This window comes from Erpetoichthys calabaricus, chromosome 15 (genome assembly GCF_900747795.2).
Source record: "Erpetoichthys calabaricus chromosome 15, fErpCal1.3, whole genome shotgun sequence".
In the NCBI taxonomy this organism is placed as follows: domain Eukaryota; kingdom Metazoa; phylum Chordata; class Cladistia; order Polypteriformes; family Polypteridae; genus Erpetoichthys; species Erpetoichthys calabaricus.
This window is the reverse complement of record NC_041408.2, coordinates 81226052-81248252: the sequence shown is the minus strand read 5'-3', so window position 1 is coordinate 81248252 and position 22201 is coordinate 81226052. Positions and strand designations below refer to the sequence as shown.

General features: G+C 40.5%; 1 protein-coding gene across 1 annotated transcript in view; it reads left to right on the top strand.

Annotated features, from left to right (window-relative positions):
* Positions 1-22201, top strand: part of rasgrp3 (RAS guanyl releasing protein 3 (calcium and DAG-regulated)) — a 104158-nt gene that overhangs the window by 53268 nt on the left and 28689 nt on the right. Inside the window, exons 7-12 of the mRNA XM_028820653.2 lie at positions 535-708; positions 1056-1172; positions 6404-6679; positions 15106-15186; positions 18186-18299; positions 20545-20660. Of these exons, the coding sequence (XP_028676486.2) occupies positions 535-708; positions 1056-1172; positions 6404-6679; positions 15106-15186; positions 18186-18299; positions 20545-20660 (878 nt within the window). The remainder of the gene's footprint in view (positions 1-534; positions 709-1055; positions 1173-6403; positions 6680-15105; positions 15187-18185; positions 18300-20544; positions 20661-22201) is intronic.

Sequence of the window (22201 nt, the reverse complement as noted above, 5' to 3'; positions counted from 1 at the left end):
CAGCACATTGCCGCACCCACCACATGGCAAACCACCTCAGGATCTCAGATTAGAACCCAAGTGCAGCCATGCGATGGACGGGTGACACCTCAGCACCACACCAGTTCAGATGGAATGGAACAAGTGGGAGTTTTTTTATGGTGGCTGGAGTGCCAATTCTGCCATCAACCCCAAGGTTTTTCCCTCCATGTTGGAGGGCCTTCATGCAGATTAACGTCATACCCAGAATGGAGCAATTGCAGGTTAAGGGCCTTGTTCAAGGACCTAACGAAGTAGAGTCACTTTACAGGATTCGAACCGGCGACCTGCTGATTACCAGTGCAGATCCCTAGCCTCAGAGCCACCACTCTGCCAAAGGAGGAAAAGTTTACCATAAATTGTGCAAGTATCTAATATGCTGTGACTGTTTTACTGATAATAGTTCAAATTACAGAACATGTCTAAAAATTTGGTTGCTTTTATATTAAAGAAAAGGGAAGGTTCTGTGTTTACTGCTTCTATGAATTTGGTCCAATTGCTTATGTCTTATGTTAGTTTACAGATTACCAAAGTTATGTAATCCATGGCTGTCTGGTGGACAACCCCACACTGGAACGCTCCATTGCCCTCTTCAATGGGGTTTCTCAGTGGGTTCAGCTCATGGTGCTCAGCAAACCTACGCCATATCAAAGGGCAGAGGTCATAACCAAATTTATCAACGTGGCACAGGTAACGTGGTATCTTTTTATATTGCATATGAAATAAATATTTAAAGACTCTGTAAAGTCCTTGAGAAATTTTAAAATATCTTGGATATTGTTTATTTGACAGTATCTAATGCTTTTTTATATTTATATGTGGTTAATGCAAAATATGTACTAAGCAGATATTGATTGATTGATTGATTGTTTGATCGATTGATTGAATGAATGATTCTTGAATGCATTGTTGCAAAAAACAATGAACTTAGATACAAATTTAATAAAAATTGTAAGCAAGTTTCTCTGTGACACTCCTGTCTGTTTATATGTTTGGAGAAAAAAATGTTTCCTTTTTTTGTGGGTCTGTCATTGCAGAATCTACTAAAGCTGAAAAACTTCAACACACTGATGGCTGTCGTGGGGGGCTTAAGTCACAGTTCTATCTCACGCCTGAAAGACACTCATTCTCATCTCTCAGCAGAAGTCTCTAAGGTGGGAAATGGCATTTGGATGCTAACAAACACTGTTTTCAGACTAGAGTGCACAGTGACGCTAGCTCTGACACTGGTTGACAATTTACCAAGGGTCAAAGTGTGAGTCAGTGTTGGAACTGAGAAGCAGCTTTGTAATAGTAATATAGCACCTTTCATGATGAGCATCCTATCCTTATGTCATATATCATCTTTCAAGTATGTGTACTTCACATCTGTTTAACAGTGTGCGATCCTAGTAAATGAAGAAAGAGCAAATTACCCAGATGTAAATTACCGGATTATTCTAAAAAACATGTTTTAATATTTTGATATGCTGATATTTTTGACACCATAGCTATACATACTACTGTTCCTGCAATCTAGAAATTTTGCAGACACAATTTTGGACATATAATGCTCACAGATAAAGGGAGACAGATTCAAGTTCAGCATGTTTCACAGAAGCATTGCTGCATTTCCAAGTTAGAACAGGAGATGTCAAGGGTACCACTCTTTTTTGACATGAACTTTACACTGAGTGCTGTGGCAGTAAAGAGAACTGACAAAATCAGGTAGCTTCATGATACACACATGAACATTTAAATCCATGCCCGTGTTTTGCAAGAAGAAGTCTGTAACAACTTGTATACATTGTAAATTTGACATTTTAATTATCAGAGATTTTGTTAAATAACTTCAAGCCAGACTTTGCCCTTCTGTTGCACACATTTAGTGTAAAGTGCTTATTTGGTGTGTGTGCAAGTACATAGGAGAAGAGAAAGGGTAGCCTAATCCTAAATCAAGCTGAATGAGACTACCGTATATACTCGAATATAAGCCGAGTTTTTCAGCACCCAAAATGTGCTGAAAAACGTCACCCTCGGCTTATATTCGAGTCAGATCCCGCTGCCCCCGCCAACCCGACAGAAAGCTGGAGTGTACAGAGAGAGAGCGAGAGAGAGAGAAACACACACACGCGCGTGCAAGAGAGAGAGACACACACGTGCACGAGAGAGAGAGAGAGAGAGACACACACGTGCACGAGAGAGAGAGAGAGAGACACACACGCGCACGAGAGAGAGAGAGACACACATGCATGAGAGAGAGAGAGAGAGAGACACACACACACACACACGCGCGCGCGAGAGACAGACACACATGCGCAAGAGAGAGAGAGAGACACACATGCATGAGAGAGAGAGAGAGAGAGACACACATGCACGAGAGAGAGAGAGAGAGACACACACACACACACACACGCGCGCGCGAGAGACAGACACACATGCGCAAGAGAGAGACACACATGCACGAGAGAGAGAGAGAGACACACGCGAGGGAGAGGCACAAACACACGCGAGAGAGAGGCACACGCGCGCGCGCGAGAGAGAGAGACAGACAGACACACACGCGCGCAAGAGAGAGACACACACACGCGCGAGAGAGAGACACACACACACACACACACACGCCCACACCCACACACACACACACGCGCGCGCGCGAGAGAGAGAGACACACACACACACATGCACGAGAGAGAGAGAGAGACACACACATGCACGAGAGAGAGGGACACACGCGAGAGAGAGACACACACGTGCGCGAGAGAGAGACACACACACACGCACGAGAGAGAGAGCGAGAGAGATACCATATTGTTTTTGTTGACCCTCTTCTCCACTTACAGATGTAGTTTACTGTTTTTCTTTGAAATAAATACTCAAAAACATTTAACCTACTGATGCCTCAATTAATGTATGGTAATTTTATTGGTATTTATTTTGATTATAGAAACTTACCAGTAAGTAGCTGCTGCATTTCCCACCCTAGGCTTATACTCGAGTCAATAAGTTTTTCCAGTTTTTGTAGGTAAAATTAGGTACCAGTTCAGGTCGGCTTATACTCGAGTTTATACGGTACTTTTGAGCTAAGGCAGGGGTGTCCAGCTCTGGGCCTGGAGGGCCGCAGTGGCTGCAGGTTTTTCATTCTGACCCTTTTCCTAATCAGTAACCAGTTTTCACTCCTGATTAACTTCTTTTCCCTTCATTTTCATAGCCCTGTTTTTAAGGATTCAGTCCTCTGAATTGATTCTTTTCTTCATTAAATGGCAGCCAAACAGACATGAGACGTGAAACGAGACTACAGATGAACAGCTAAACTGGGATTTCAAACTCCGACCAATCTCTTAATAAGAAGCCGATTCTTGCTGTTAATTAAACCCATTATTTAATCCCATGGCTTGTTGCTGCTCTCATTCTGCCACAGCAGACATTTCCAAAATTGTTGAGTTTTCTGTTTTTTCTACGAACATCATCAAAACATTATGGTGACCTGAGAGATCAACCGTAACAAGACCATCACCTTACTTTATTTTCAGATGGGCACAGGTGAGGTGCTCATGTGGCGGCTTGTTTTGTGTCTCATTATTGTTTGGTTAAGGAAAAAGAGACAACTAAGGGGACTGAGTCAAGTTAATTAACACTAAAGCAAAAGAAGTTAATTAGCAGCAAAAACTGGTCACTAATGAAGAAGACGGTTAGAATGAAAACCTGAGGCCACTGCGGCCCTCCAGGACTGGAGTTTGACACCCGTGAGCTAAAGTTTCAAAGCAAACACACTCCTAACCTATAAACTTTAGTGTTTGAAAGTGTTTGGAAGAATTTGCAATTCATCTGTTTTGCAAACAGAAGTTTACCTGTTCATCTAACAGATCCATGACGGGGCCCCTGTGTGGCGCTTCATTCCAACACTATAACTGTAGAAATAGTTGTAATGCAATTATAATAAAACCTTGAAAAGTGAAACATTTATAATAGAAAAGCACTATATAAAATAATGTTTGGCTTTTTTGTTTACTGTTAGGGGTACCAGTCCATCGCAGGGTGAACACACACACACACCTCCACACCCCAAACACAAACTAGGGCCAACTTAGCATTGTCAATGCACCTAACCTGCATTTCTTTTTGTGTAGTGGGAGGAGACCCATGCAGAAATGGGCAGAACATGCTGGGAGGACCGAGTACGTGAACCCTGGTCTCCTTAGTGTGTGGCAGCAGCACTACCACTTTGCCCGTTTTCAATTTATGAGGTGTGATCAAAAAATACGGTGAATGTTTTAAAAAAGAAATATTTATTGCACTAAAAGATTTACAACCACTAGTCACCCTCAAAATACTCTCCTCCACTTCGAATGCACTTATTCCAATGCTCCTGCCACTTTGCAAAGCAGTTCTGGACGTTTTCTTTCAATATTTTTTTTAATTGGGCTGCCTGGATGTCCTCAATGGGCTGCAATCGTTTGCCTTTCATGGTCATTTTCAATTTATGGAACAGCCAGAAGTCGCAATAGAGCTACTTTTATAGTTGAAAGGTAGGGAAATATATAACGTTATCCCCTTCACTTCACAAAACTGTGAGTTAAAATGAGAAAGATGAGAGCAATGGGGTGAAATTAAGAAAGGGACAATTTAGATGATTTACACAAAGGGTGGTTCTCACCTCTAGAGTCTACTATTATCAAATCTTAGGGTAGCAGGAATGATGGGAATGCAAGTGGTACATTTGTTAGCACTGCCTAATAGATTCAGTATCGTGGGGTCAAATAATGCATTTGGGCTTTACTAGTATCAGGCTTAGGCTACTCCACTAGTTTCCCTTGCACTTCTCCAAAAGCCTTTGGCTTAGATATAGCGGTAATTCCAAATAGGACCCCGTTTGGGACTGGTAACTTGTTTTTTTGCTGCTTCACCATGATCCTGAACTGGATTAAATATGGCTGAGGATGTTATAAAGATGTGTGGATCATGTGCAAAAACAGAAATGACCTGTTGGTTAGGGTTTTTCTACTGTTCCAAACCACTCTATATATAACTGAAGACCTCTATTTGTATTCACAGTGAAACAATTGTAGAAACTGAACAGGCAGTTTGGGTAACAGTTCAACAATACGAGGTGTGATCAAAAAATACAGTGAATGTTTTAAAAAAGAAATGTTTATTGCAGTAAAAGATTTACAACCACTACTCACCATCAAAATACTCTCCTCCACTTCGAATGCACTTATCCCAACGCTCCTGCCACTGTGCGAAACAGTTCTGGACATTTTCTTTCGAGAGTGTCTTTAGTTAGGCTGCCTGGATGTCCTCAATGGTTTGAAATCGTTTGTCTTTCATGGTCATTTTCAATTTAGGGAACAGCCAGAAGTCGCCAGGTGCCAGATCCGGCGAATAAGGTGGATGCGGTCACAGCATAATGTTTTTATTCGACAGAAATTGTCGTACTAGAAGGGATGTGTGACAAGGAGCGTTGTCATGATGAAGAATGAAACTTTTTCCTCGGTTATTGATGTTGAAGGACGTCCTGATCTTTTCTCGTCTTCAACTGAGTCAGATCCGTTACCAAATCGATCAAACCACTTGTAAACAGTCTTAATTTTCAGTGCCGTGTCACCATAAACCGATTTTAACATCTGATGGGTTTCCTGAGCTTTTTGCAGTTTGAAACAAAATTTCATGTGAATGCGTTGCGCGATATTCATTATTAACGACAAACTTGAAAAACACACTTGAACTCAACAGTGGCTCACAAACGACTGACAGTATCAAACGAGTTGAAACTGGTCCCAAACTCGGCTCTAGGATGGACACGTCAGAACCTGCATTGAGTTGTTTGCCATTGCTCTTGGATGGTGTTCTGCATCAACGTTCACTGTACTTTGTGTTCACTCCTCGTATACATTTTTTAAAAGAAGATTTGATGGGAATGCTTATTCTTTCCTCCTAGAAAATGCCACAAGTGAGTCCATATTTTAAGTGTGAAATTTGAAGCACATTTTTAAATGACCACAGATTATTTTAGACGTAGGCATAATACATTTCTCTGTTTCAATCTCTTAAACAAGTTGCCAATATAGAGTTAAGCACATGGATCAATTAGAAGTGTTGCGCCATTAGTTTAATCTGGCTCAGATCTGTTCTGTGAGTTTTACATTGATTTCTCATATGCAATTAGTTTATTGTTCTAATGGCACTGCTTAATTCCAAAATGTGCAATGCACCTTATTGTAGCTAGATGTCATTGAATTTTTTTAGCAAAGAGTGTTGTCGTACAATATTAAATATTAGTAATGCTGCTGATAATTTAAAAATGGTATTTTCTCAACATATTTTGCTGGAGTTCCTGGGTTGTAAAAACAGGGTTATCATTTTCTATGTTTGACTAATTGGCGTATTTTTTTCCTCCCTGTAGTCCTGGAGTGAAATGACAGAGCTGGTTTCCTCTAGTGGCAATTATTGCAACTATCGAAAGACTTTTGCCGAATGTGAAGGGTTTAAAATTCCCATCCTGGGAGTGCACTTGAAGGACCTGATTGCTGTTCATGTAGTCTTCCCTGACTGGATTGATGAGAGCAAAGTGAATATTGTAAAAATGCAACAACTTTATGTTACCTTCAATGAGCTAGTATCACTACAAAATACCGCTCTCCAAGAGGAGCCTAACATGGACTTAATACACTTGTTAACAGTAAGTGATTTTCTGTATCCTCTACACTTCAAGACAACACAAAATATCGCTCACAAACACCATTCTGAACACAAACCTGTTTTTGGTTATAAGTCTTGTTTTTTATTGAATGGAGAGATAACTTCCTTTTGTCTGTTTTATAAAGAAATGGTTATATGGTTAGTGGGGTTGCAACACTGATTGATATAAGAAAGATATTATACCCTGTGATGGAAACCCAGACGACAGCCAGCCCAAACCCCGACATAAACACACAAGCACAGTCCTGGGTGCAAATAAAGGAAGGTTTTTATTATATACTAGTCATTTAGCCCGTTACAATAACAGGCGCTAGAACAGTAGTGCATAAACATTAGTAGGAACAGTCTGTATTAAATGGCAAGGGACTTTGACCTCATTCTTTTTGTTGGTCGTATTTTTCTTTCTTTCAGCCTTTCTTTTGTTGATGTTTACTTGCTGAGCTGACCGTTCTTCGTGGGCTGCCGCCGTGTATTGTGTGTCTTTAATTTTCTGTGACAGTAATACTGTCTTGTACGGCTCTATTCAATAAGGGCGCGCACAAAAAGGCGAGCTTCAAAAGGGCTACCTCAATTGAGCGCGGCGAATAAAGGCGTTCGTAGATAATTTAGTTCAAATGGCTCTGGAATATGTGAAGAGCAACAAAGGTGCAGATCTTTATTTACGTGCGCCTTTATTCGCTGCGCCCAATTGAGGTCGCCCTTTTGAGGCTCGCCTTTTTGTGTGCACCCTTATTGAAGGATGCCTGTGCGCGCCCTTATTGAAGGATACCATCTTGTACGTCCGTAATATACCTTTAATTTTCTCTGGCGGTAATACAGGCGTGCGCGTCGGTAATATGCCTTTAATCTCCTCTGACAGTAATACTGGCTTGTATGTGGCTGTAATATGCGTCACTGTATTGTGTGCCTTTAATTTCCTCTCGCAGTAATACTGGTTTGTATTTCCGTAAAACGCCTCTAACTTTCTCTGACAGTAATATCGCGCATTGCACCGTGCCCCGCGCATGCGCACTTCATCAGAAGACACCCACACACGGACACCTGGACGCACACAGGGATTTTATATATATAGATACCTCCAAAAATGTTACACAAGCACAAAAGCACTGGTTTCTCTCTCTCTCTACAATATACTCCCTCTCACCACCACACTGCCCTCCTCCAGTCGAGTGTTGCCTCTCTACTTCCCAGCTCCGACTCGCCTGGATAAGGGAGTGCGATCCCTTTTTATTACAGACCTGGGAATACTTCTGGTGCCAGGGCGATTGCCCGATCGAAGTACTTCTGGGTCACATGGGAGTCCATCATCACAGTAAGGAACTTGTTTCCTTGCAACGCCCTCTTGCGGAACCTCGTGACCCCAGCAGGGCTGCACCTGCCGGACCACATTTCCCGGCATGCCCTGCTGGCTCCCCACTGAGCATGGATATCTGGGACTGCTGCCATCTAGCATGCTGGGGGATGAAAAACTCCCCAGTGGGAGGAACTGTCTGTCCATCTCTTCCTTCCGGGTCTGCTTCCTGTTTCCTTCCAGCCAGCCCATGTGACATCTACAACCCTGATACACAGTTTTATTTTTATTTCCTTAAGTTAGAGCAAAACCATTATTAAGAGTTGTTAGCATACAGAGGTTTCATCCTAGGAACTTGATAGTGTCCGTGTGTAACAAATGGTGCTGTCACGTGCCATTGGACATGTACTGTATGAAATATGAGTTTCCCAGTGGGGAAATGTCATGTGAATATCCTTTGAAGTGTTAGCTCCCAGTGGGACCATTCATGGTAGACAAAATTATCCAAATTAACCAAGTTGTGATATAAATAGGGCAGAGTGGTGGCTCTGAGGCTAAGGATCTGCGCTGGTATCCCGAAGGTTGCCTGTTCGAATCCCAGTCACTGCCAAAAGAGATCCGACTCTGCTGGGCCCTTGAGCAAGACCCTTAATCTTCAATTGCTCCAGGGGCGCTGTACAATGGCTGACCCTGCGCTCTGACCCCAAGGGGTATGCGAAAACTAACAAATTCCTAATTCAAGAAATTGTATAAGGCGAAATAAAGAACAAAAAAAAAATGTTGACCTTCCGTCTCTTTCAATAAAAAAGGCCCTTGAAGCACTTCAAAAAATTATAAAAGAACTTCAGCCAATGCTAAACAATGACCAAACACTGAAAAACGTATTTCCTGAACCTCCCCTCCTGGCATACAGGCAACCACCAAACTTGCAGCAACTAACTGTCCGAAGCTCCTTGGGTGAACCAACAGAAAATGGCACATCTCCCTGCCTACAGAAAAGATGTAAACCGTGTGGTCACATCTATAATACAGACTGTATAATTATACCACACTGCCGACTAGAACATCACATAAAGGGATCATTTTCCTGCAGATCATCTAATGTGGTCTACCTAATTCTCTGCATGACATGTCCTGACCGTGCACTCTATGTGGGAGAAACTGGACAAACACTCCACCAGAGAATAAATTTCCACAGGTCCCACATTAAACGTGGCAACAGAAATGTTCCTGTAGCGGCCCACCTCAACAGCCATGGACACTGTGAGAAGGACTTTAAAGTCACAGGGCTTATGGGCAACTTCAGAACACAGCAAGAGAGAAAAGAATGGGAAGTCAAACTCATGCTAAAATATAATGCATTACAACATGGTTTGAATAGAGACAAGAGTTTTATGGCCAGGTATGAGGATTGCTTGCATCTCTCAGACTGACAGCCTGACCACAGACCCACATTGTATGGAGAAACTCGTCAGAAACTTCAAAAGACTTTGTTGGACAGTTATCTTATCCAAAGATCTTGACCATACATTGTTCTTCTCTCTTGTTACATGAATCTTAGCCTGAAGAGGTCTATTAATTTTTTACATTTAAGATGTCTCACTTAAAGATTTACCAATGTTGTTACTTGTCCTAGTGTGTATATAAAGACAGGGAACTCAGTTTCTGTATTACATTTTGCCTGAAGAAGGGGCCTGAGTTGCCTCGAAAGCTTGCATATTGTAATCTGTTCAGTTAGCCAATAAAAGGGGTTGTTTTGCTTGACTTTTCACTACATTCATAATGGCTAACACAGTACAACACCCTAGTACTAAAAAAAAAAATAGTAATCAGGTTATCCAGAAACAGTATTTTTGTATTTTTATAGTTGGGCTGTTTTTCTGACCAGAGTAATGCAATCCTTGCATAACACGTTTAACTTAATGTCTCAGCACCAAGACTTGGAGAACACGTGAGTGGAGAAGTGATCAGGGTGGTAGTTTGAAATTGAAAAAGAGAGTTGTGGAAAGGTTGTTTTTCCAAATACATCAATTAGAAAAGTGTTATTGTGAGAGGAAAATAGCAAAAGGTAATTTAGAAATGTATAATGTGGTGTTTTGAAGGCAAAATGAAATAAATTACAGTTACATTAAAGTTAAGTAAATACTTTGTCGCCATAACAATGTCAATTGCATATCACTTGAGGTGAGTCTCATACAAGTAAAATACCAAGTCTAATACAACAATTTTATTAAAATCACAATTGGATATGTTGATTACTTACAGGGAAAAAATAAGACTTTATAATTTAGTTCTTAGAGAAAAGCCAAACAAAGTGACACCTTTTATTGGCTAACTATAACGATTACAATATGCAAGCTTTCGAGGCAACTCAGGCCCCTTCTTCAGGCTAAATCGTGTGTATATTGTTGATTTAATTTTGACTGCTTTCATCCTTTCTCTCTGCCGCCTGTGCTATGTTCAAAACACCAAAAAAGCTCTTTTGAAAATGACCATTCCAGGTCCTCCAAAATATCGTGTTATTAATAATGAAAAGGGAGAAAACTCTATGCTTGTGGAGCTTGATATAATTAGCAGCTTCTCTCTCACTCTTTCTTTTCTGCCTTTCTGAAAAAATATGCTGAAATGTTAGTTATTTTCCAAAAATGCTTTTCATTTAACAGGAAAGTACGGTATATTTACTTATTTACCTTGTATTATGACTGCATCAAAGGAATGGCTTCTTTTTTTACATGATTTGATTGCTTTTAATTGTATTTGGTTTTGGAAATGCTAACAATTTTGCATATCTACAACAAATCAGAATGACATGGTGGCACAATTAATAGGATTGTTGTTGGAATTTGGCTCAGCTCACATATGAAATTTCTTCAATGCAGATGCGGAAGTTTCATCTGTGCTTCTCTGGATGTCTTCTTAAGATCCAAATGCATATTTTTAGGTTGTTTGGAAACTTTAAATGAACCTTGTGTGAATATACGAGTGAGGGTGTCCTGCAGTGGAGTGTTTTGTTCAAGGTTTGCCTTTGGCCAGGAGGAGCTATTCATTGGCTTGACCCTTGTGGTGAGTGGCTGGGGGTGGTACCCAGCTGGGACGCCTGGAAGGACCAGAAGGGGGACTACGCCTCCTCCAGACCATGACAGGGCAGCCACCCTGGTTGGTATGGTGACCACGGGAACACAGCATGGAAGCTCAACCCTATAGGGGCCCGTGGTCACCGCCAGGGGGCACCCAGATGCTTAAGAAGCCCTAGACGTCAGCACTTCCGCCACACCCAAAGGTGCTGGCGGAAGGATTACCAGGGACACCCGGAGTGCTTCTGGGTGCTTGTGCGGCACTTCCGCCACACCAGGAAGTGCCACAGGAAGCTCATCTGGAGGCACCTGGAGCACGTCCGGGTGGACATAAAAGGAGCCGCCTCCCTCTATCCATCAGCTGGAGTCGGGTGGAAGTGGACATAGCTCCGAGGAGAGGAGTGGAGGTGGTGAACAAAGGCATTGGAAGAGGCCTGGACTGAGGGTGCTTGGTGTAGGGGCACTGGGTTGTGCGTGTGATACTTGTTTATAGTTAAATATGTACAATAAACATGTGTATGGTTTTGAACCATCGGTGTCTGCCTGTCTGTGTCCGGGCTGGTTTCCACACCCTGTATAAAATAAAGTATGATCTGAAAATGGATGGATGGATGAATAATTTTAAATGCAAATCATCATGTTATATCAAGACTGGATTTTATGTGTTTAAAAATAAGGAAATAATATCTGTTCAGTACAATCAAGTAAACTGTATACTGGTTGGAAACGAATCTCTGTTAGGACTCAGTGCTGAACACTTTTAATTTGTTTGGTGGAAGCTCAGATGATCAAGATGGCAAACCAATCCATTTCTGTCCAGCTCTACCTGTGGTACATTGGTGGAATAATCGCACAGTGTTTAGTGCTGTTGCACTGGAGCTCCTGGGACCCGAGTCCAAATCTTTGTGAAATCACTACCTGTGCATTCTTTATGTATCTTCATCCATCTTATTGTCCACTTTGTAAAATGTCCTCCAACATCCCTAAGACTTGCAAGCTGCGTTTATTAGAAGTTTTAAAGTGGTCCTTTATGCATAAGTGTGAGCCTTTGTGTGCATATGTCCTGCAATGGAGTCTTGTGTTTTATGTAACTCTTCGGCCATCAAGGGCTATGTCTACAGTGGACACTTCAGATGATAAATTCACAGCTTTCTGAATTAAAGTAGCCAGTTTGTACAAGTACTGTAATTCTCAGAAACGTTTTCTTATACTCACATCTGCCACAGAGTTACACAACCACAACCTTGGGTTTGCAGTTCACCAACGATTCACCAATCCATACACAGTACTCGCTATATCCCACCCTCTGAACCTTTACAGGTGAAAATGGCAGTTTTTTTTGTTTTTTTTTAATTTTATGTATTAATTTTATTGTAATCATTCCATACAAATAGATCAATTTATAACAAAAAAAAAAATTGAAGACAAATCAAACCCTACCCCTGAGAAGGAGAGCTTAGCCAAAGGAGAATTGCTTAGGGCTTTTTAATAAGGCAACAATAAACAAAAAAAGGAAGAAATATATATAGGTAAATAAAAAATGGAGAAGGGAAATAAATGCGGTAATAGTTATTTCTCTTATTCTAAAATAATATTGATTAGATCCTGCCAGGTTTTGGAAAAATTCTGTACAGATCCTTTAACTGAGAATTAGATTTTTTCCAATTTCAAATAATATAAAACATCGGTTTCCCACTGACTTATCAGAGGAGAGTTAGGATTCTTCCAATTTAACAAAATAAGTCTGCGTGTCAAAACTGTAGTGAATGCAATCACCGTTTGCTTGTCCTTCTCCACTTCAAGTCCGTCTGGAAGAACACCGAAAACATCTGTTAGTGGGTTAGGAGGGATTGTGACCCCAAGGCTGTCTGAAAGGCACTTAAAAAGTTTGGTCCAAAATGATGTTAGTTTTGGCGCAGGCCCAAAACATGTGACCCAGTGAGGCAGGAGCTTGGTTGCAGCGTTCGCAGGTTGGATCTTGCCCTGGAAACATTTTGGACAGTTTTAAGTGAGACAGATGAGCTTGATACATAATTTTTAGTTGAATAATTCTATGCTTTGCGCAAATGGAGTTCGAGTGAATTCTCTGCTTTGCTACCTTCCACTCCTTTTCTGATATATTGATTAAGAGATCTTCTTCCCAATGTCCTCTTGGGTCTTTGAAAGGTAGGGACTCTAATAAGATTTTATATAATACGGAAGAGGCAGTTTTCATTTCAATGCATATTTCAGGCTGTGTGTGGTGTCACTGAAATAAATGAAGAAGTAAATAAATAAATGCTTAAGTACAAAAATACTGTATAGTTCATGAAATGTTTAATTATTTATGTTCACATATCACTGTTTTCATGTATTTATTGTAACAATTCGCAATATGTTTTTATTTGAGTATATAATTTTGTCCAAAATATTCTTCCATAGGTTAGCCATGTGCATATATAATGTAAGGAGCTATAATTTATATTGCACTCTGTTACCGTCTATTTTAATGTGATCTACATAATGGCTTTAATATACTGTGACTTGTGCATTTTATTGCCTGTGAATTGACATTATTAAAAGAATGACCTAATTTCTAATCACAAGGTGATTTCTTTGTAAATCATAAAAATCTAAAAATGGTAAATGGTTAGTGCTTTGAATTAAAGGTTGTAAGATATTTTGGCTAATCTGTCAATGCAATTAAATATCTTACATTGTAGATCTGTTTCCCCTTTAACTGTACTGAATGCACAAAGCCCTTTGAACTACCGTATATACTCACATATAAGTCGAGTCTTGAAACCTGAAAAATTGATCATAAAATCAGACCCTAACTTATACGCCCGTTCAAAAATGCGACGGGTGTATTTTTTTTACATCTTTTTGCCTCCTCCAATCTTGCACCAGATTCTCAGACACGTGGAATTTTGCTGCAGCAGCGCAGTTACCAATTTCTTTCAACAACAACATTTATTTATATAGCACATTTTCATGTAAATGATGTCGCTCAAAGTGCTTTACATGATGAAGAAAGAGAAAAAAGACAAAATAAATACTTAAAATTAGGGAACAGTAATTAACATAGAATAAAAGTAAAGTCCGATGGCCAGGGAGGACAGAAAAAACACTCCAGACGGCTGGAGAAAAAAATAAAATCTACAGGGGATCAGAGGCCACGAGACCACCCAGCCCCCCTCTAGGCCTTCTACCAAACATCCGTGACCTCAATCAGTCCTCATCGTATTCAGGGTTCTCATGGAAGAATTTAATGATGACGGTCATGTGGACTTCTGGCCTTTAATTCATCAATGTAGGGCATCACGGTGCTTTGATCAGGTGGTGGGGGCGCAGATCGCCACCACAGAAATCCGGTTAAAGAACAGAAGAGAAAGTAGGGGTTAGTATGGATTTTGGAGCCACCATGAATAATAATGATAATTAATTGAATATACAGAACATCAGGATTTAACTAAGATGAAGCTATGGGAAACTTCAATGACTTTTAATTGAAAACCAGCTCCATATTTTCTTCTGATCGAACACTCCATCGTAGATAAGGGATGTTCTTAAAAACACAAATCAGTGCAATCGTTGCTTCGGAATAGTGCGGGTATTACCGTGTGGTCACGTAGGCACAATAGAGAGAGAGAGGGGTTAGGAGCACACGCTGATACAGCACATTGCCACACCCACTTAGAATAAAAAGGCCGTGTGCTCCGTGGTTACTCTCTCAGGTGGGTGTTAGCATATCTTAATCTCTGGGATCAACAGCGGGAGCTTTCCACATTCAACTTATATGACCGACATTATAAAATACCAGAAATTATACGGTAAAATCAAGTCCCGACTTATCCGCGGGAGAACTTATCCACGAGTATATACGGTATACATAATTTCCCCAAAATGTATAAACTACATCAAGTAATTATAACATAACATTCCAAAAGCTACTTAACCCTACTCAATGTAATGAGCAATCAAGTACTAGTGTTCTGTTTTAATTTTGAGTCCTTTTAAATTAATTTCAAGAATAATTGTACACAGTTTTTTTTTTCCTAGCTTTCATTAGACCTGTATTATACTGAAGATGAAATTTATGAACTTTCATTACTTCGGGAGCCTCGCAATCCCAAATCCTTGGTAAGACACTGTTTCTGTAAATTTAAATATTATTCCAGAGCAAAATTTCAGTGTTCACAGACTAAAATAGGTCCTAAAAATGCTGATTTATCATAGTTGCTAGGTTCTTATCATCCTTGTTGTATTAAAATATCAATGTATAAATTAATATTTATTTTATATAGCATGTTTTACAAAGAATCCAAGAATAGAAATTGACAGCACTTAGACATTGAATTAAGTAAGGATTATAGTGGATAAAATGGAGGGCAAAGTACATGACAGGTTAATTCAAACCATCATGATAAATAACAGGGTAAAACACAGCAGGTAAACCTAAAACTGTTGACTGCAATGTGTCAAGCCATTAATAAAGAGAAAAAAATATGTGTTTCTTAGTTTCCCTCAGGAATCTGGACAATAGCTGAAGTTGACAAATTGTAGAACTGCTTAGTGTCTCTTCTACAGGATAGCTGCTGTTGTGCTAACAAAGAGTTTAGGATTTTGAGTTTTAGTCTAACTGCAGGTATTATTTTGGAGTACAGTACTAGTCTTTGTCTTGTTCTCTGTTGCTTTTCATGTTTGCACCTTCTGATTATTCTTGTATGTAGTATAACTTGTTTTGTAAGTCATTTTGAATAAGGGGTCCTGCTAAACAATAATAATAATTATATATCTTCCCTGCGGTGAGCTGGCACCCTGTGTTGGCTGGGATTGGCCCCAGCAGACCCCCGTGACCCTGTGTTGGGATATAGCGGGTTGGAAAATGACTGACTGACTGACACATATCTTCCTAAATCCTTTCGGTCTGCCTAAATTGTATTGATTGTCTTATGTCTGTATGTTATTTTATTATAAAAACCAGGTCATTAGATTACATATGTTCTTCACTTTACTGAAGGAAAAGACAGAACTTCAGATTAATATTGTATCCAAAAGCTGAGTATGGGACAATTAATTAAAGATTTACTTCCATCCATCCATTATCCAACCTGCTATATCCTAACACTGGGTCACGGGGGTCTGCTGGAGCCAATCCCAGCCCGCACAGGACACAAGGCAGGAAACAAACCCCGGGCAGGACGCCAGCCCACCACAGAAGATTTACTTCAAAGCACAAATATTTCTCTGGATAAAAGATTAGTGTAAATGAAAATTGTGCTTATAAATTAGAGACCCGCAGGTTACAGTGTTATTTTTCAGAAGGTTGTAGCACCCATTTATATTTGTACAAAAGTAAAGGAGAAGAAACCTTGTGTTTCAGCTACCTAAATTATAGCACAGAGTTTCTTTTATAAAGAATGACTGCAGCAGATAATATAGTGTTCTCACAGCTCATAGACATACATATTTAGTCCATGAAGATGGACCTTGGGAAAATTGTATTTTCCCCCCATAATCATGTGAATTTCCTTCCGCTGTTTAAAAACGTGGTTCTAGAATAACTGGAATTGACTTTGCGTAAATGAATGCATGTATTAATATGTGTTTGTATCTTGTCCAGGATTATACAGCAATGCAGTACTACATGTATAAATAAATAATTCAGTTCATTTAGATAGTAGGAGGAATTTTTTTACTGGTTGAAATGACAGTATTAGGTTAATTTGGTTGTGCTCTCTTATTTGACTGACTTCTAGTCAGGCCTGGTTACTGTCTTGTGCCCGAGGAACTTGTACTAAAAAAATTGTACTTCTGAAAATGTATAACTATTGCATTTGAAAGATTGGCCTAATCTGAGTGTATGTAAGACAATGGTTCCTGAAAAGGAGGGGTATGTCATCTGGAATGTGTTCCTCTCTACTGTAAGTAGTTAATTTTACTGTAATTTAATTGTTTAGGAACAAATAGCAAATATCCAATGAAAAAAGGCAAACAACAGCAGGGGCTTTTTTGAAATAGCTGGGGTTGAATGCAGAAGAAAAGAAAGTGAGTTACAGTCAGCTGCCACTCAATGACCCTCAATACATACTGTAGGATTCCAGATCAAACAACTGACTTTAGAAATCGCATTATTTTATTCTGTGACGGGCACTGAGCAGGCTTCTGTCAATCATGGAGAATCCACTGCATCCACTGAACAGGATCATCTCCAGACAGAGGAGCAGCTTCAGAGACAGACTGCTGTCACCGTCCTGCTCCACTGACAGACTGAGGAGATCGTTCCTCCTCCACACTATGCAACTCTTCAATTACACCCGGGGGGGGTAAACGTTAATATTATACAAAGTTTATTTTAAAATTGTTTTTTATCAATATGCTGCTGCTGGAATATGTGAATTTCCCCTTGGGATTAATAAAGTATCTATCTATCTATCTATCTATCTATCTATCTATCTATCTATCTATCTATCTATCTATCTATCTATCTGTTATATAGTGCCTTTCACCCCATGTATCTATCTATCTATCTGTTATATAGTGCCTTTCACCCCATCTATCTATCTATCTATCTATTATATAGTGCCTTTCACCCCATCTATCTATCTATCTATCTGTTATATAGTGCCTTTCACCCCATCTATCTATCTATCTATCTATCTATCTTTTCTTATCTCAGACAAATCAGTAAAGTAAAAAGCATTGAAGAATTTTTAAAACCCCTGGCTGTTGATGTTTATTTTCCTGATTATTGCTTGCAGTCACATCAGCACATTATCTTCTTCTTCTTCTTCTTCTTTTGGCTGCTCCCGTTAAGGGTTGCCACAGCGGATCATTTTCTTCCATATCTTTCTGTCCTCTTCATCTTGCTCTGTCACACCCATCACCTTCATGTCCTCTCTCATCACATCTGTAAATCTTCTCTTAGGCCTTCCTCTTTTCCCCTTCCCTGGCAGCTCTATCCTTTGTATCCTTCTCCCAATATACTCAGCATCTCTCCTCTGCACATGTCCAAAACAGCTCAGTAAATTCATTATATATCTTGTCAAGTTACACTTATGAGGTTGTTGCTACCATTTGAATTGTGTTATAAATTTGCAAACAATACTGTAATAAATTCTCTTCATTTCTACCAACAGCCTACCTCCCCCACATCACCAAACAAACCAGTTGTTTCTCTGGACTGGGCAACTGGTGTTACCCCTAAACCTGACCCAACAGTCATCAGCAAGCACATAAGAAAAGTAGTTGACGTGAGTAAACATAACAAATGTGATATTATGTTTATATTTTTTTCTTGTTCAAGTTGTGGTACTAGTGGAAACATCACTCATGAAGGTGAATTAAGTAGCCATCTTTTACAGTACATTGTAGGTAACTGCATAGCTGCTGTCACCATTTCACTGCTGTTCTTAACTGTGGCTGCTGTTTACAGTATATCGAATGTGTGTTAGATGTTTGTTGTATATTAGAATTGGAGCACCACTCTTATTTGGCATCCTATGCTGTGTTGCGCAGATATGTGGGCTCTTGCAAGACCAGTCTAAATTCATTAAAACCTGCTTGTATACACTACATACTCCTGCACATGAATAGTTGATATAATTTAAATAAGAATAATTTTTTTATTACAATATGACTTTCACATACGGGGTGGCATGGTGGCGCTGCTGCCTCGCAGTAAGGAGACGTGGGTTCGCTTCCTGGGTCCTCCCTGCGTGGAGTTTGCATGTTCTCCCCGTGTCTGTGTGGGTTTCCTCCCACAGTCCCAAGACATGCAGGTTAGGTGCATTGGCGATCCTAAATTGTCTCTAGTGTGTGCTTGGTGTGTGTGTGTGTGTGTCCTGCGGTGGGCTGTCGCCCTACCTGGGGTTTTTTCCTGCCTTGCGCCCAGTGCTGGCTGGGATTGGCTCCAGCAGATCCCTGTGACCCTGTGTTAGGATATAGCAGGTGTGGAATATGACCCGGACACAGACAGGCAGACACCTTTAAATTACCCCACACACATTTATTTTGGGTCTCCATTACCATACACAAAGTCCAAATATGCACAAGTTACTCACAAGCCAATACCCCACAGTCCAGGCCAATCAATAATGCCACTCTTTCTTCAGACCGCCTCCTTCTCTCCTTCAGCAACCTTGTCCTCTCTTCCACCCGACTCAAGTCCATTTCTGAAGGGAGGCGGCCCCTTTAAATAAGCACCTGAATGTGCTCCAGGTGTGTTCCCGGCAATCTCCCACCGACACGCCCCAGTGTGGCGGAAGTGCCGGCTGTCTCCCCGGAAGCACTCCGGGTGTCCCTGTTCCTCTTCCCCCCAGCACTTCCTGGTGTGGCAGAAGTGCTGTGGTCCAGGGTCCTCCAGGTATTGGGGTCCTCCTGGTATCAGGGCACCCCCTGGTGGTGGCCACGGGCCCCTACAGAGTAGAGCTTCCAAGCTCTGTACCCGTGGCCCCCAATACAACCAGGGGGATGCCCCCTCATGTCCTGGAGGAGGCACAAGCCCTCCTCCACTCCTCCTGGGCGTCCCGGCCGGGCATGAACGCCCGCCGGGCACCACACAGGTTGGATGATGACTGACTGACTGACTTTCACATACAGTACATTGTTGTATGAAATAATTCTTTTCTGTACACCCACTGCTCTTTCATATAAATTCCGTTTTTCCTGCGAAGCATTATAAAATAGTGTGGTGGATGGCCGGGACCCATGCCCGGTTGAGATGCCCCTTTGACACTGGGACTCGGGGAGCAGCCATGGGATGCACACTACGTCCCCCGGAATGCGTGGTGGCAGCCCTCCTGGGTTACATCGGGGCCACAGGCGTGGAACTTCAGGGCTCAGACCTGTTGGACTCCGTGGCCACCACCCGGAGGAGCTGCACAGCTTAACAAGCCTCTGTGGGCTGGAATGCCGTCACACCCGGAAGTGCAGCCTAATTAGGCCAATTACCACCTGAAGCACTTCCGGAATGGGCTATAAAAGGAGCCTGTGGCCACTACTCAGGGCGCCAGAGTCGGAAGGATGAGGACGATGATGACGACGACAAAACTGCCTGGGAGGAGTAGAGGAGAAAGAAGAGTGTGTTTTTGGGTGTTTTTCTTTTGGGACTATGTAGGGCCTGTGGGACACGAGGAAGACGTGCCCCATGGCCGAAGAAAAATAAAAACACTTTTTCTTTGATTTTTACCTGTGCCACAGTTGTCAGTCTGTGTCGGGTTGACGCCTATATAGCACCTTTGCCACAATAGGTAATCAAGGTAACGTATGCACGGATACACACATTTTATACAAACATTTATAACAACAGTATTTAATGTGTAGACATAAACAGTCTGCATGCATGATTGTTTCACAGTGTCCTTTTGGAAATATACTCTATATGGGACTTTGTGTTTCTGAATAAAAACGTTTACATCAAAATTGTTGAGCTATATGCTATTTTTAATGAAATTACTGATCTAATGATTACATTTGTCTTTTTGTCTTCCTGAAAAGTCTGTGTTTAGGAACTATGATCATGACCATGATGGTTATATCTCACAGGAAGATTTTGAGAGCATCACAGCCAACTTTCCTTTCTTGGACTCTTTCTGTGTTTTGGACAAGGACCAGTAAGTTTGTTTTTTTTTTTGTCATTCTTAAACAATTACTGATTAAATGTGCATGTGACATTTAGATGGCGCTCCAAAACACATGTATCACAAGGACATTGTCATGTGAGAAGACATAGCTGGTGTGTCATGTACCCTTGAGCAGAAACTAAGTCTCAAATAAGCTTATTTAGTCAGTGAATTGCTAAGTTTTTTTTTTTTGGTCACGCCTTGCAGTCTTCATATTTTAGACTGCAATCCAAAGAAAGATTTCCTTTATCTTTATGCTGAACACCAAGCTTACTTTGGTATTGCTGCATGCAAAATGTATAGCTAAATTATTATTATAATGTAAACTTTCGATATTCTCTAAATTGGAAATAAAACTTCCAATGAAAGTAAATGATACAGCATACCTAATAATGAACCATTGTTATTAATATGTAAAAAAACACAACTCATGATATATTATATTATTTATACCTATTATACAGTACATTTTTCTGTTGTGTGCCTTTTATATTGCCTGTATAATATGAGTGTGGTCATGACGTTTAAATGTTTGGGCTTAGTCATACAAGTAAAAAATTGAAATTTTCATTTTGTGTTCTAGTGGTCAGAGTCATTCAGGCAGAATCACGACTCTTATGCATTTCCGTATTACTTTTCTGGCAATGTTGGGCGGGTTCACAATATAAATCCATCCATTCAACCATTCATCCATTTCTAAACCCACTTATCCTGAGCAGGGTCAATAATGTAAAATAAAAAAATAATATTTTGTACAGTATTAATAAGTGTGAATTTGTTAGCTACAAATTTCCCACAACACAGTATTTTATTGCATGTACATCAAAGTTTTATGTCACGGGTGTTAAACAATAAATGTACTGTATGCCCCTCTATTATAAAACAAAATCTTGAGATGAGATTATTGCTAAGAGATTTTTTCAAGTCCCGCCCTCCTCTCGACCATTTTCAACCACGCCCACGGTCCTCTCATCTCTCATTGGTGTGAATGCTTTTGTCAGACACACTTCCTGCACTCTCAGCTCTTATATTTTTATGTTTTCCTCACTTCCCAATACAAGAAGACATTATTTCCAAATCTTATTGAAGGATTTTATCCCAAAGGGTTATCAACAGAAGAAATGAGTACACGGGCAATCCTAGCACAGAGAAACAATGAAGTCAAACGAATAAACGCAAAATTTGTCGATTGGTTACATGGCAAATTTGTTAAATGCGTATCAATAAACTCTGCTGAAACAGTTGGTGGTGATGGTGCAGCAGATGAAAACATCAACCTACAATATCCCGAAGAATATCTACAACTGTTAACACCATCTGGTCTTCCGAATTACTTTTGAAAGAAGGACGTATCGTAATGTTATTGCGTAATTTATGTCTGAGTGATGGGCTATGCAATAGGACAAGATTAGTTGTATTCAAAATTGGTCGAACAATTCTGACATGTAAAATTTTAACAGATGACAAGAAAGGTAATGTAGTACATCTTCAGGGGATAACATTAGACAGCAAAGGAGATCCATCCATCCATC